The sequence below is a fragment of the Egretta garzetta genome, unplaced genomic scaffold (assembly GCF_000687185.1).
Source record: "Egretta garzetta isolate BGI_Z169 unplaced genomic scaffold, ASM68718v1 scaffold297, whole genome shotgun sequence".
Taxonomy (NCBI): Eukaryota; Metazoa; Chordata; class Aves; order Pelecaniformes; family Ardeidae; genus Egretta; species Egretta garzetta.
Genome location: NW_009260410.1, coordinates 251,480 through 267,945, shown reverse-complemented (window position 1 = coordinate 267,945; position 16,466 = coordinate 251,480). Strand labels below are relative to the sequence as shown.

The 16,466-nt window shown below is 39.1% G+C and overlaps 1 protein-coding gene across 1 annotated transcript in view; it reads left to right on the top strand.

Moving 5' to 3' along the window:
• The window catches only part of BMPR2 (bone morphogenetic protein receptor type 2), a 104,759-nt gene extending 90,178 nt beyond the window's left edge, over positions 1-14,581 (top strand). Inside the window, exons 7-13 of the mRNA XM_035899100.1 lie at positions 260-374; positions 2,490-2,650; positions 4,385-4,532; positions 5,498-5,634; positions 9,297-9,469; positions 10,559-11,838; positions 13,594-14,581. Of these exons, the coding sequence (XP_035754993.1) occupies positions 260-374; positions 2,490-2,650; positions 4,385-4,532; positions 5,498-5,634; positions 9,297-9,469; positions 10,559-11,838; positions 13,594-13,844 (2,265 nt within the window). The 3' untranslated portion in view covers positions 13,845-14,581. The remainder of the gene's footprint in view (positions 1-259; positions 375-2,489; positions 2,651-4,384; positions 4,533-5,497; positions 5,635-9,296; positions 9,470-10,558; positions 11,839-13,593) is intronic.
• The last annotated feature ends 1,885 nt before the right edge of the window (positions 14,582-16,466 follow it).

Sequence of the window (16,466 nt, the reverse complement as noted above, 5' to 3'; positions counted from 1 at the left end):
AAAGGCAATCTGTGTTATTTTGCGATAAATTTCCTGTTCCACTTCTTTAGATAAACCAAATGGCAGGACTAGAAATTAATGAAACTTTGGTCCAGTCTTGTGTTTTAGAACATATAGGTAAACACAGAAGCAGTTGCAGGATTACACCTTTTAGGGGCAATGGATAAACCTGACTTCCCTAAAGATTTTGAGTTATTCAACTGGACAATGGTTTTAATCCAGTATTTATCTTGTTTTGTTTTGGTTTGGTTTTTTTTAGGGTTCTTTGTGCAAATATTTGAGTCTTCACACAAGTGACTGGGTGAGCTCCTGTCGTTTGGCACACTCTATAACTAGGGGCTTGGCATACCTGCACACGGAGCTACCTCGAGGAGGTAAGGCCAGGAAGGGATTCCAAGATGTTCAAGATACTCTTATTTCTATCAGGTAGTAGATTCCTGCCTGCCTTTTTTTGCTGTGACAGTATGGTGAGTAGGAAATGATGAATGCAAATAGAGATTACTTAGAACTTCTGATATGCTCTTTCTGTCTGAACAGTCCCATGTTGTGGGCTGCATCTGTGACGCTTGTATGAAAACATGGAGTAAGAGCCAGCAGAGCCCCAGAGAAAGGCAAGAGGGAGGAGTCAGAGTTGTGCCATGCTGCTGAATCATGGCAACAAGTTACTGAAGACCTGAAGTACTGGATGTCTGTCTGGCAGAGAGGAAACAGATAGAATCATAGAATGGTTTGGATTGGAAGGGACCTTCAGAGGTCACCTAACCCAAGCCCCCTGCAATGAGCAGGGACATCTTCAACCAGATCAGGTTGCTCAGAGCCCCATCCATCTGATACTGAACATTTCCAGGAATGGGGCATCCACCACCTTTCTGGGCAACCTGTTCCAGTGTTTCACCACCCTCATTAGAAAAAAAATTATTTCTAATATCTAGTCTGGATCTACCTTCTTTTAGTTTAAAATCATTACCCCTTGTCTTATCACAACAGATCCTGCTAAAAAGTCTGTCCCCATCTTTCTTATAAACCCCCTTTATGTATTGAAAGACTGCAGTAAGGTCTCCCTGGAGCCTTCTCTTCTTCAGGCTGAGCAATCCCAACTCTCTCAGCTTGTCCTCGTAAGAGAGGTGTTCCATCCCTCTGATTGTTTCTGTGGCTTCCTCTGGACCCGCTCCAGCAGGTCCATGTCTGTCTTGTACTGAGGACTCCAGAGCTGGGGTGTTCTGTTTGGTTTTGCCGTTCAGACACAAATCACCAAGGCAATTTTTAGTTTGTGTGTGAACTGTATACACAAATAGAAATAATTAATTCTTCTAACTCCACTGTATTTTATTTATCATATCTCTTGGTTTTTGTCTAAGGGTGTGGGTGTAGTCTTTGCTATGTACAGATGATACTGCTGGACTCGTAGTGTTTTATTAGAGCACCGGATGTGACAGCATATTGATTTATATTTTTACATGTCTGCTTGCGTGCTTCAGCCAGCATTTCAGCAGCTGAAGTATGATTATAAAGCAGATATTCCGAGATCTGTGATGTGTCAGGCTGCAGATTATGGCCTAGCACTGAAGCATTAGCTTTTTGGCAGTAAATAAAAGGATGGTGTCATTAATTCTACATTAAGGTGCTAATGTTTGGATTAAAATTCTGAACGGTATATCTCAAATGTTAAGCATGAACTATAGCAAAGAATGACAAATGAAGGTGCTGTTAAAAGTGCAAGGCTGAAAATATCAGTATTTCTTTGTGCCACTGAAACTGCAGCTATCATCTTAACTTCATCATTTTGAAATGTGCAGACAGGTGTGTCCATTAACAGCCAGAAAATGTGTAAACCTTCCATTGTAAAGCTTAAGATACGGCCATAGGCTGGTCTATGAACACTAGGAAGGAACTCATGGAGTAGAATAAATTCCACGGTAAAACTGGTTCTATAGTGCTGGCTGCTTTACTAACAAAATAAATGGCATGTGAACTAGGAACAACTGAGATTATTCTTTGGAAAAGATCAGATCCTTGCGAGAGGAACATGGACTCTCCAGAATAATATTGTCTACAGATCTTCTGAATAGGTTCCAGTCCTAATCATAACAAATAGTTGGTGCCATATTTGACACAGGAGTGTGGATATCAGACTGCCATTTGGAATGGCTGTCAGGGCTGTGGCAGCAGGTCTGTGCTTAAGTACGCAGTGTCTCCCCTGCCAAAATCATGCTGAAACATCCTTTGGAAAGAAGCTTATTGGCAAACAGTAAAACTGTATATAGCTGTGGCCTAATATATGGTATAGATACAGTGGAACTCTGAATGCCAGTCAATTTTCCTAGATAGCATACTGTGGAGCTCGTTATAAAGAAGCAAAAATGTTAGCTTTCTAAAAGATAGGTTGATTTTATGCTTATATTAGCTGAGCAGACATAATGAGGTTCTCTCATTTTGTGAAACAGTAGAACTGCTCAAATAATAACAAGCACTTCCATATGTCCAAATAGACCATTACAAACCTGCAATATCCCATCGTGACTTGAACAGCCGCAATGTACTGGTAAAGAATGATGGAACATGTGTAATTAGTGATTTTGGACTCTCCATGAAGTTAACTGGAAACAGACTGGTACGCCCAGGTGAGGAAGATAATGCAGCCATTAGTGAGGTAAGTAGAAATGAAGATAAACTAGTGTATAAAGGAAGACGAATTAGTACGGAAGTTAACACTGAGGAATAATTATTTCTGTTGTTACAAGGTGAATGTTAAGGTGGTACGATACCTCCAAGGGGGAATTGCTGAAATATGGGTGAGAAGTGCAATATGGCTGAAACCTTGATAGGAAGAAACTGGTTTTATTCTCAAAACACTCGAAAAACAAACCTAGCATTTTGAAAGGTGATAGATTGGCAGCCCTGGAGACTGATGATTTCTGTGTGAGATATGAGAAGATGCAAGGCAGGTTTGGTTGCCGTGTTGTTTGCAGTGATTTCGTACAGGTCCCTTCAGTCTCGTACTGAAGTATTAACTGAAGAACACACATTCTTTGGTGGTTTTGGTGTTAATTTTTCCAAAATGGTGACATACTGCATTCTACATCCTACAACCATTTCTCTGTGTGTCATCTTCGATTTTCTGGGCTTTAACTGGATACATCTGCGAGAGTAAGTGCATGTAGAAAGACACAGACCAGCTGAGAAAGAAGAGGGACAAAATAGCAAGGGATGCTTGAAAGAGTACCTTATAGGAAAAGATGAAAGAATTAGGGTTGTTTAGGGAAGTAAAGGCAGAGACAGATCTTCAAATATGTAAATGGCTGCTACAAAGAGAAAGGAATAAACTGTTTGCATTCAGTGTGGATAGGACAAGGGGTAAATAGGATTACATTACAGGAGGGAAAATTTAGGTTGGTTATGAAGAAACCTTTCTAATCTGTAGAAGGCAGCCAAGGTCTGGAATGGACTGCTGAGGAAGGCTGTATAGAATTTGCATCATTTTATGAATTTAAGGAACAGATTGGGAAAACATCTGCTAGGAGTGGGTTAGAACAGATTCTGGGCAGAAAGAAGAAACGGATTTCTTAAGCTTTCTTTTTTATGATGCTGTGATTCAGAGAGTGGGTTTTTTTATTGCTCTTTCCTTTTGTATAAGCATAAATACACTGACACCTGAATATAGGCCACTGAAATACAGTGAGACTATTTTAAAGAAAGAGTGAAAGTCCCTAATGGTTCAGTATATTTGTCATCTTTGTGCTTTCACAGAAAACGTTTATATTTCATGCAAAGAATGTGTTTTGCAGTGCTAATCACTTTCCCTTAAAAAGCAAGTGCTACATTAATAATACTTAGTGCACAGGTCCTCTTTTTAGATCTCCCCTTACTGAACAAAGGCACAAGGAAACCACTGTTTAAAATGTAGGGATATGGAATAGTGCTGTGACAAAATACTCTCCCACATGTACTGATGAGTGATTGCTCTCATTGAACATATTTCCTAGTGGAAATGAATAGGTATCTCCCAAGGCTGTTAATAACCATTGATCATGGAAGATGTAGGGGAGAGCCTTGCCAACAGTCTTCCATTATGATACCTACCTTGGTGTTTAACAGAGTAATTTCAGGAAAAAGAAACATTTCTGCTCTATCATATGAGAACATTGATTAAGGGACAAAATTATTTTGTTTTGGTACATAAAAAATGGCAGAGTAGGGGAAGGGGTTTATTATGACTAGGCTCTTGATAAGAGTCTACAAGCTGAGGACACTGATTAGAAGAGAACTGCATTTTTCTTAAGTGTAGAAAACATCAAAGTATGGTATTACAAAAAATAAATCTCCATAATAAATTGAATTTGGAAATTGCTTCCTGATTTGAAGCTTTGATTTTCTGTTTTTCCAGGTTGGTACAATCCGCTATATGGCTCCAGAAGTGCTTGAAGGAGCAGTGAACTTGAGGGACTGTGAATCTGCTTTGAAACAAGTAGATATGTATGCGCTAGGCCTTATCTACTGGGAGATATTTATGAGATGTACAGACCTCTTCCCAGGTAACTAAAAGAACTAGGAAAAGATGTAAGTAGAAGAAAGTGGTACCAGCAACGAAAGCTACTCCCTAGCCATAGCTTTTTAAAGTGAAGAAGGGAAATAATTTTCTCAATTGTTTTTGCCATTAAGTCGGTGCCATCTAGCGTTCAAGATGATTGTTGTCAATACAGTGTATTTGTGTGTGAAACATGGCTCATGCTGAATGACTTTAAATTACCTGTTTAAGCAGTTTTCAGGCCTCATGGTAAGTGCCATTTGAGCAGTATTATTATTGTCCAGAGTTTACAAGCATTGAGAGTTGGGCTGATGGCAAAGGCAGTACTTTCAGTTCTTAGAACTGATAAAAAGTGCCTGAAGTGTCTTTCAGATTTTTCTCGTGAAAGAATGGATGGGAAAGTGCTGTGATTTAATGTAGTGTTTAGCCAATTGTGCTTTTATTTATGCTAGTGACATTGAAAATTCAGGGAAATCCTCCAAACCTATAACAAAACAAGAGGAAGTAGACTTTTTAATTTTAACATGTGAGATGGTGTCACAACCACCATCTTCTTCCCAAGATATAGCATATAGAGTTAATCTGACATGCAGCATTCTCTCTATAGTCAAACAGCTGCACTTTATGTGCAGAGACTTGTAATCTCGCTGGGCTTCCTCCCAAATGTAGTACATGAATATATTCAGTCAGCAACGTTTCACAGAAATTAGGTGTCATCCTCAGGCTCTAAGACATTCTGAATATGCCACAACCAGCAAAGTTTGAAGATGCTATCCTTTGAGAGGTTGCTGAACAACACTTTTGCAGTTAACATTTGCAGTTAATTCAGCTTTTTTTGTGAAGTTAGACTTTGGGGGAAAGTGGGGAACATATCGATAGACAGCGACTTTGATACTACCTTTCATCACCTGAAAGCCCTTGCTCTGCCTTTTAATCTGTGATTTTTTTTTTCTTTCTTTCTTTTGCTAACAGGGGAATCTGTGCCAGAGTACCAGATGGCTTTCCAGACAGAAGTCGGAAACCATCCCACTTTTGAAGATATGCAAGTCTTGGTGTCTAGAGAGAAGCAAAGACCAAAATTCCCAGAAGCGTGGAAGGAGAACAGCCTGGTGAGATAGAATATTTTCAAAGAAACAGTCATTTAACCAGCTATAGGGTATACTCAGTTCTTAAAAGCAATTTTTGAATACGTTCTTTTTTTTTAATTTTTTTTTTTTTTTTTAGTATTTAAGGACTGGGAGCTGCCTCTGTCCAAACTCCTTAAATATTGAATTAAGTTTTTAAAAAACCATTGTCATGAAAGCTAGATTTCTTTTAAGGAAAAATACTGTGATTATTATCCGATGCTGAAGTGTGATACACAGGCGGTAACTTGTTATATTAATTGTTAGACAGTATCTGTAGTATTATGCATGAAATGCCCATGTGTTCTCTGCATGCTAGATGAGAAACAAAGGCGTTTTGTACCTTTTGACATCTTATAAACTAATAACACCCTAAAATAGTTGGCAAAAATGTAAATATACTCTTCCGAAACTAAAATCTATAAACATTGTAATAAACTCTTTCTGAAGTTGTATAGTCCTTAGAATTTGCAGAGGCTACAGCTTCTAGATGTCATTTTGTTGCAACTACATTAGAAATTTTATATGGCTTCATTTGATCTGCAATTTTTATTTTCAAGACTATAAACATAGTAATGTTGTTTGTTGTTTTGAATTAGTATAGCTATGGCTTAGAGCCTTACTTGCTGCTGCAGGCCAACAAGTTACGGCAAGTCAGCTGAACTCTGGTAAGAGTCTGTGTGCTTGCTTTCATCTGCAGCAAGGATGAGGTAATTCGAATCCCTTTAGCTTAGGGGGGGTGGTTTGTCTTTTATTACAAGCAAAGTGAAATGCAGTTACTGGGTCCCACCTGATACATGATAACTTGTTTAAGCTAAAATAGCTTGAGTGCAAGTATGAAAATTACATATTTGACTCTTATTTTAAAAGATACTTCTAGTTATTCCCTTACTGAAATTATGCCCTTCAATTTTCAGAGACTTTGCTAGCTGATAAGTATGTAGCTACTGTGCAGATAATGGGGCGCCTAGGGCCTCATCTGTGCTGGTACTTGTAAATATGTATGAAACCGTTTTCAGAGAGGAGCATAGCCTCCAGTATTAACACTGTTGTAAAACATGTTGTAACTGAGTTGAGAGCTTCACAGAAAGTTCTTCTATTACACAGTTTTGGCCAACCGTTTGGGGGGGTGGCGGTCCACACCCAAACTATATAGGAAATCAAGCAGCAACTGTTCTAACTATAGCCATGTTGACAAATGCAGTGTTGGAAGAACCAAGCTTGACAGCTGGTTTTAAAGACAGTTATAACTAGAACAGTTCAAGAAGGTTTGGTTTGGTTTGCAGACTACCCTTTTAGGTGTTAATTATGTTCTAACAAGCTGATAGACTCCAGCATTGTTAGACACTGAGCTAGTAACGAACCCCATGTTTAAACTGCCTAACACATTCTTTGTGTTGTCACTAATTTTTTTGCAAAAATTCAAAATAATAATAATAATGAAGATGATAATAAGTCCATCTCTACACATGGATTTACACCACTGCTTAAGAGAAAAGAAGAATAAATAAACAATCTAGTTCTCTCATGGGTATCAAACAGCCTACTCCACCCTATGCCAGTCTAGGATAATGTCTGAATGAGGACTCTAGGGGAGATATTGTAGAAAACTAAGCTCCAGGTCCTAACCTCCTATACCTAATGCATGGGATAGAAGACTTTTGTCCATTATTTAAAGCTATGCAGACATGCTGGGTTATAACACTTCCATGCAAATTCATCTATTAGAGAAATGTATTTGCCCTTTTCATTTGAGAAATACAAATAAAAAGCAATGTTTTACTTTTTAGGTCATATAATTAAGGCACTCAAAAGATGTGGAATCCTAAATTTATGATTACCTGTGCAGTCTCACTCTGCTTCTTGAACATACATGTTATGATACAGACCTTGATTAGTAGCATTTTTTTTCACAGTATAAATGAACAATCCGAGCAGATGATGTGCATAAAATAATTCAAGGGCTATAAACTGAGTTGAGATGTTAGCAGGATTCTTGTCTCATTTGCCAAAGCCAAAGCAGGGCCTAAGCTTGACTTCAAAGGTCAGGACTGAAGGATATGAATAGGATAATAGAATAATGCAGATTTCCTGTCTCTTATATTTTTTTTTTTTGAGTGCTAGAAATAGTGCATTTTAGTATAGGTGTCTCTGAACCTGAAATTAATAGAAAACACATTACTGTGGTAAGTGTGAAACTCTGTAACTTCAGTTTTGTTAACTATCTATACAGTCATGACTGTGCTCCTTTCATGATCCTTAAAACATTAAAAGGAAGGGATCTGCTGCAAGAGAGACAATATTAAATACTGGTTAAATTTACTGCTGGTGAAACCTGTAGGGGAGAGTCTTACCAAAGGGCAAGGCAGGAGACTGGGGTGTCTACTGACTTATATACATTTAAATTGTGACTAAATCAAGTCCTAGAAGCCAAATGAACAAGTTTTATTCTGGGAGAGAAAACTGATCCAGTACACTATCTTGTCATTTTCCCTTGAGGGTGCTTTTAGACTCATGTCCCTCACCTAAGAGAGGTGTAGTTCCTTCCGGCCTCTTCAATCTACTGTGGGAAGGGAGATAAAAGGTTTGCTTGTGTGGGAGCTCATCCCCACCTGTGCAGCCGTAGCTGCATCACTAAGTAGCAGTGACTTGCCAGATGCAAGTGATGCCAGGAGCCCGCTCTGTGGGCGAGGAGCTCTTGGCTAGCATGCAGAGCTAGTCCTGGCTTTCGCTGCCAGAAGCAAACAAGGCAGTTCTGGCACACAGGCAGTCAGCAGGACCCACTGAATGCCTTAGTGCCCCGCTGGGACTATGCACAGTCATTGGTGCTGGAGAGGTTAAAGCTGGGCTGTAGATGCGAGATGCTCTGGCAAACCATGTCCTATCCATGGGCCCTACATTGGCAGCAGGGGCCAGTAGATGTCTGCCTGGTTTTTGTACTCCGGATGCAGTAGAAGCAGAAGTGTTCAGTGCTTGTAATTTAAGTTGTCTCCTCTCCAGGTCTCTGACCATATGGCAGCATATTTTGGTGGTCTTGAGCTCTAATCCTGACTGTACCATTCACCCCACAGTGTGATCCCAGGAAAGTGTGTCTGTTTCTGTTTCTTCATCTGTAAAACAAGGGCAGCAATAATTTCCTGCCACAGCACAAATTCACTGATATTTATGAGGCATTTGGATGCTACAGTCGTGAACAGAGGAGGAAAAGTATGATGAAATGAGCAAGGCTGTGTTATTTGCAAGGAAGCAAAGCAGGGACCATTAGGTGAATTGTGAGGATAACCATGACAGCATTTCTGGAATATCATCAGTCCTTCGTACGCAGGTTTTCTAAGGTGGGGAGAGTGAGCTGAGCATGCATACACCAGAGGGGGCTGGCTGAAGGTTGTATGAACAACAGTGAATGTAGCTTTTCCTAAATAATTGTCTCCCTAGTTGGTGTGTGAGGTACGATTAATATTAGTCCTGCATATTGCTGTTAATTAGGGTAAACTGGCTTTGAATGAAATTGTTTATCTTCTGTTTCTTACCAGCTTGTGACTATTTTCATGCATACAAAATACTGTCATAAAACAGTAAATTAGAAGCACAGTATAAAGGGAAAATAATTTAAGATAAAGGGGGTTTGTTCGTTTGTCTCCTGGCAGGCTGTGAGGTCACTTAAAGAAACAATTGAAGACTGTTGGGATCAAGATGCTGAAGCTCGACTAACAGCGCAGTGTGCTGAGGAGAGGATGGCAGAACTCATGATGATTTGGGAGAGAAATAAATCAGTTAGTCCAACAGTCAACCCTATGTCAACTGCCATGCAAAATGAGCGGTAAGAAGAGAAAACATTTGGTTTTAGTCAGCAGTGAATGCCCAATGCAATGCACAGCTCACTTCAGGAAGGAAGCTAGAGCACAGCTGCTAGCTTAATGTTTCTGCACCCATGAAGTGGGTGTGTGTTACATGAGCTAGTCTGCATATGGGTATTGTATGACATGATCCTGATTGCTTGTGTTCTTAAGATCTGCTATGTGTCCCCAGAACTCAGGCACCTTTTATGTAAATAAGCGTAGTTCTCGCAGGGGAGCCTTTTAAACTGAACTTAGGCAAACTGTCCAAAAAGACTTGCAAAGATATGAAGTGACTATGAATTGTCTTTAAGGACTCTTGCTAAATGATGTGTCCAACTTCTGTTTAAAATGTTCTTCTAAAAACTGTGAATTTGCAGGCAATATGATTTCAGGAAATCACCAAGTCTCAAACCTGTAGCTTTTCAGTTAAAGAAACACTGGGCTGTCATTTAAGTCACTGTTATTCTGACCCCAGTGAGAGAGGTGCTGTGCATTCTCTGCTTATATATGATCCAGAGGGAGCGAGAATTTGCCGAACTGACATTAGTGCTTAATAGTATACACTAGAGATGTGGATTTGAGAGAAGACTAATGTTGCTGTATGTGGCAGTGTTTATTGTAATGAAAAAAAATTATGATCAAATTGTAGAATACCTAAATTGTTAAAATAATAGATTTTTCATGGTTTATGACCTTGTGACTTTTTCCCATCACCGCTTTCTCCATCTTGTGTGTTGAGTTCTTGTTTCCCCTTTCTGCATCACTTCTCTGCAACTAGAGCAGTACCTTAGCAGTGAACCGGACAAACAGCATATTGGACAAATAAAAGAAAATCTGACTTAGTTGTATAAATAACATCCATGACAAAATTGAAGTCCTAGTAAAACCAATTTCTGCTACCCAGGATTTTTCAAGGAAGTTACTAAAAGATCTCCATTTGTACTGTATCTGTCCTTAGTTTATGCATGGAAAGAAACAGAAGGACATTCAGCTCTCTTAAATGACAGGGTTTATAATATGAGGTGATTTTTACATATATGATCTTAATATCACTTTATTTTTTCTTAAAGGAATCTGTCGCATCATAGGCGTGTATCAAAGATAAGGCCATATCCAGATTACTCTTCCTCTTCCTACATCGAAGACTCAATTCACCACACTGACAGCATAGTGAAGAACATTTCTTCTGAACATTCAATGTCTACTACACCATTGACTTCAGGGGAAAAGAATCGAAACTCCATTAACTATGAGCGGCAACAAGCGCAAGCTCGCATCCCTAGTCCTGAGACAAGTGTCACCAGTTTGTCCACCAATACTACCACCACAAATACAACTGGCCTCACTCCTAGCACTGGCATGACCACCATATCCGAAATGCCTTATTCGGATGAAACAAACTTACATACTACAAATGTCATGCAGCCAGGTGGGCCCACCCCTGTTTGTCTGCAGCTAACAGAGGAGGACTTAGAGACAAATAAATTGGATCCAAAAGAAGTGGATAAGAACCTGAAAGAAAGCTCTGATGAGAATCTGATGGAACATTCACTTAAGCAGTTTAGCGGGCCAGATCCACTCAGCAGCACTAGTTCCAGCTTGCTTTATCCACTGATAAAACTTGCAGTAGAGGTGACAGGACAACAGGACTTCACACAAGCTGGCAATGGTCAAGCATGTTTGATTCCAGATGTCCCATCTGCTCAGGTCTATCCTCTACCCAAGCAACAGAACCTTCCGAAGAGGCCTACTAGCCTCCCCCTAAACACCAAAAATTCAACAAAGGAGCCACGGTTAAAATTTGGTGGCAAGCACAAATCAAACTTGAAGCAAGTGGAAACAGGCGTTGCCAAGATGAACACTATCAATGCTGCGGAACCTCATGTCGTGACAGTTACCGTGAACGGAGTGGCTGGGAGAAGCCACAGCATAAACTCTCATGCTGGCACAACCCAATATGCCAATGGGACAGTGCCGTCTGGCCAGACAACCAGTTCGGTAGCACAGAGGGCCCAGGAAATGCTTCAGAACCAGTTCAGTGGAGAGGATAGTCGGCTGAATATTAATTCAAGCCCTGATGAGCATGAGCCCTTGTTGAGGCGGGAGCAGCAGGTTGGCCATGATGAAGGTGTTCTGGACCGCCTAGTAGACAGGAGAGAGCGACCACTGGATAATGGCCGAACAAATGCCAATAACAACAACAGTAATCCATGTCCAGTGCCAGACACAGCTACAGTCAGTATCCAGAATGTAGCAAGGAATCCTGGGCAGACCCAGACTAGAAGAGCACAGAGGCCTAATTCGCTGGATCTATCGGCCACAAATAGTTTGGATAGCAGTAGTATGCAGTGTAAGTGCCTGCAGAACTTGAACAGTTTCCCTGATGCTTTGTTATTTAATAACTATATATATCTGCTTGTATAGAAAATAATTCTGTCTCCTGTCCCTCCTCAAAGCACTCTTACTAAATCCCATATAAATTTAATTTCTATTGGCACAATTTCAGTCTTCTCAATAAAGTCCTGTCAGTCCTGTTTCCATCAGCTCCAGCACATATTAGGTCACTATCTTCCCTCCACATACATGGACTAAATCTGTCCCTTTATAACTATTCTACTTTGACTCTAGGAAGGGAGTAATTTCTAATTTTCATTATTCCTTGCAAGGCACCTACCTTGGCAGCTGCAAAGCATATTGAAAAAGATTCCTGTTTCTTCCTTCAGGGGCACATTATACCTTCTTTTCCTTACTTTTTCTCATTCTCCTAAGAGTAGCTGGCTCTAAAATGCATTTAATCAATAATCTTATTGTAATAACTAATTCTACACTTCATTACTTTTAAAGCAACTGATTTTACTGTATTAGCCCAGCCTAGATGGACAGTCAGGCGTTCTCCACTTTGCTATCTGAGCTCCAACAATTATAGCAATCCTTCGTCAGTTTACCAGGTACATATTAAAAATTAATCAAAGTAGTTAGCGAAGGAGTTGATTTTAATAGACTCCTTCAGAATAACTGCCTTAAGAGTTTTATGGCCAAAGATTTAAGAGGTTACAATGGGGCTCTCCTTTTTACCGTAAAAATGTAATCATGTTGTTAAATTAGGTACATCCTCGTGAGTTTGTCTTTGGGCCTGTTGGAGCTGCTGGAAAGGCTTCCTGGTGTGCATTTTAAGAGAATATATTTCCAGAATGCACTGTAGTCTTTGAAAGGTGCTTGCAAACCTCTGACTATGTTTAGACAGACGCTGTGATACTAGCGAAATAATCTGGGGTGCCAGGCATGTTTGGAAAGAAAAGATTTAGAAACAAACCAGAACAGATCTTTCAAGAAATGTAGTTGAATATTCAGCAGTGGAATGTTTAAGCCTTCCTTTTAAGTAGGAAACATTAATTTTTGTCTTAACATGTTGACTTGAGTTGAAATCTTACTGAGGTAAAGAAAAAACATTATTGCAGTAACTTTCATTAATTGAAGGTTAAGTTAAAAGAAAGGTTTTAAGGTTATGTAAAGTGAAAGGTTTTTTAACAGTCAAATTTCTACTGCTGAAATGTTACCATGTATTAAAGTTGGTTTTGCCAGTTTTGCAACCCAACATCCCAAATCCTGACTGAGGATCTTAACAGAGAATGGACCGTTTTGTCTCCAGGTGAAATGCTTTGCCAGCTGAAGTAAGATTAAGGGACCTATGATTTAATTATGCTATTAAAAGTTTAGCCTTTGCCGTCCTGTAGTAGCAACATTTCTTTTGTACTTCCCATTACAGGTAATATAAGATTGCAAAATGATTGCAAAAGCCCCTCAAATGTCAAATGCTGATTCTGCTGTTTGATGCCAATGTGCATTCAAGGTAACGCAAATTACTTCACTGAAGTAATTTCTGACAGACAACAGAATCTGATCCCTTGTTTTAGTGGCAGCTACTGTAGCTGATACACATGCCTCTGCCTCACAGTTGCTTTTGTGTGATAAGATTTTGTTCTTTTATTCTGTTTTGCATGAGTAACAACCCTGGACTCTCCAATCTAATCTTATCTTCCTTGTAATGCTATTTTCTATCTGTTTTTGTTTTTTTGTTTGGTTTTGGTTTGTTTTTTTTCTTCAGTAGGTGACTCCTCACAGGATGGCAAATCGGGCTCAGGAGAAAAGATCAAGAAACGTGTGAAAACTCCGTACTCACTTAAGCGGTGGCGTCCTTCAACATGGGTCATCTCCACCGAGCCGCTGCACTGCGAGGTCAACAATAACGGCAGCGACCAGGCAGTCCACTCCAAATCTAGCACTGCTGTTTACCTTGCGGAAGGAGGCACTGCCACCACAATGGTATCTAAGGACGCAGGAGTGAACTGCCTGTGAAATACTTTAAAAGCCGACAAATGACCTTTTTTTTGCATTATTTGAAACAAACACGCAGAAGACATTTTAAAAAACTGCTTTCTCCTCCTGTCAGCAACCCCTACCAAGGACTCGCTTTAAATAGATTTCAGCTATGCAGAAAATTTTTAGCTTATGCTTCCATATTTTTTTATGTTGTTTTATTTTTTGAACGTTTTTGCACTTTTATTTAGTATCGCTAAAGTTAAGTCTGTCTGTTTTGACCACGGAATATATATATGTGTATCAAAAATGTGGTCTCAAAATATTTTTTTAAGAAAAAGTAACAAAAAAATAGTATTGCTGATAATCAGTTTGGACCAGTTTCTTAAGGTCACTAAGATCATAAGCAGACTATAAGACAGGTTTGACTGCAGTGGTGTCTTGTAACCATGTTTTGATTTCTGTGCACAAGCTAGTCTGTATATTTCTATGTTACAAAGTGTATTCTCTTTTGAACCCCTTATTTTTCTTGTGTCATGTTGAAATGTGCAATAGTCTATAGTTCACAGTATGCTTTATTGAAAAGTGTGTTTCTAAAACTGCCACATGTTCCCCTTTTTGTATTTGTTAATTTTTCCCTGACAGTTGAGCAGTCAGCCGGTCATGACAGTGAACTTTGCACACCGTAGCCAGCTTGAAGCAGCTGCCTATATCACATTGTGGTCTGAGGTGACAATGCATGAATTTTCCCCAACTTGAAAGGGCTTTTAAAAAGGAGCAAAAAAAAAAAAAAAATCTGAGCTCACTACCTTTCCTTTGATCCTTCCAAATCAAAATGTGTTTCCTTTATAGCAGTAGATGCCAGCCTGTGAAGTTCTGAATAACAAAACGTTGAACAAATGTAAGGAAACAATGTCAGCCATTTTTTCCATTTCATTTTGTGTGCAGTTTCACTCCCTTGTATTTATGTAAAACCTTATTTAGATCAGTAATGATGTACCTTGAAAAATACATTTTATTCAGAAACCTGAATAACTGTCATACTTAAAAGTGCTAGTGAAGATAGATTGCAAACGTATTTTGTTTACACAGAGGAAAAATCAGAATCTTATTTGACACAAAACAGTTTCGTGATGAGTCACAAATCTTTCCTGATTTACCTCTTTACAGACAGTCTGGGGTAAAATCAGCCTGACTATTTATGCAGATAGGCGCATCCTAATTGACTGTTGCTGCTGAGTTGAGTTGAAACTCTTCCTCCCTTCAGAGTTTCTAGAGCCCCTCATTCATCTTAAAATTTATTGCATGGTTTTAAAATTCATGGTTATGAGTGTTTGGGGGAGAAGGTTGGGGTTTTTTCCCTCTGCTTAGACCCTTCTTTCAGTTTGTATGCATATTGATTTTAGGTGCCAGTGAACATGAATGTAATATCTATTGAGATAAATTGGTTTTTCACCATCTCAACCTTACCTTTTTTCAGAATGATTGTTTTTACTGTCTGCTGAGAGAAAATTAATTTCCTTATTGGTCAGGACCTCCTTCCACCTGAGAAATATTCTTTCTGAATGCAAACACTTGAGTAAAAACTATTTAGATAAAAAAGCTATAACACACGTCAGTCTCTGGTACTGAGCAAAATTTTATCTCGCTGTATCTGAAAACTGGTGATGTTCAAAGAAAGAAAATCTATTCAGTCAGCCTGCCAAACTCCTGTGGCAGGGTACTGGCAGAAAATTTCCTTTGATCCTTCCAAATCAAAATGTGTTTCCTTTATAGCAGTAGATGCCAGCCTGTGAAGTTCTGAATAACAAAACGTTGAACAAATGTAAGGAAACAATGTCAGCCATTTTTTCCATTTCATTTTGTGTGCAGTTTCACTCCCTTGTATTTATGTAAAACCTTATTTAGATCAGTAATGATGTACCTTGAAAAATACATTTTATTCAGAAACCTGAATAACTGTCATACTTAAAAGTGCTAGTGAAGATAGATTGCAAACGTATTTTGTTTACACAGAGGAAAAATCAGAATCTTATTTGACACAAAACAGTTTCGTGATGAGTCACAAATCTTTCCTGATTTACCTCTTTACAGACAGTCTGGGGTAAAATCAGCCTGACTGTTTATGCAGATAGGCGCATCCTAATTGACTGTTGCTGCTGAGTTGAGTTGAAACTCTTCCTCCCTTCAGAGTTTCTAGAGCCCCTCATTCATCTTAAAATTTATTGCATGGTTTTAAAATTCATGGTTATGAGTGTTTGGGGGAGAAGGTTGGGGTTTTTTCCCTCTGCTTAGACCCTTCTTTCAGTTTGTATGCATATTGATTTTAGGTGCCAGTGAACATGAATGTAATATCTATTGAGATAAATTGGTTTTTCACCATCTCAACCTTACCTTTTTTCAGAATGATTGTTTTTACTGTCTGCTGAGAGAAAATTAATTTCCTTATTGGTCAGGACCTCCTTCCACCTGAGAAATATTCTTTCTGAATGCAAACACTTGAGTAAAAACTATTTAGATAAAAAAAGCTATAACACACGTCAGTCTCTGGTACTGAGCAAAATTTTATCTCGCTGTATCTGAAAACTGGTGATGTTCAAAGAAAGAAAATCTATTCAGTCAGCCTGCCAAACTCCTGTGGCAGGGTACTGGCAGCAAACA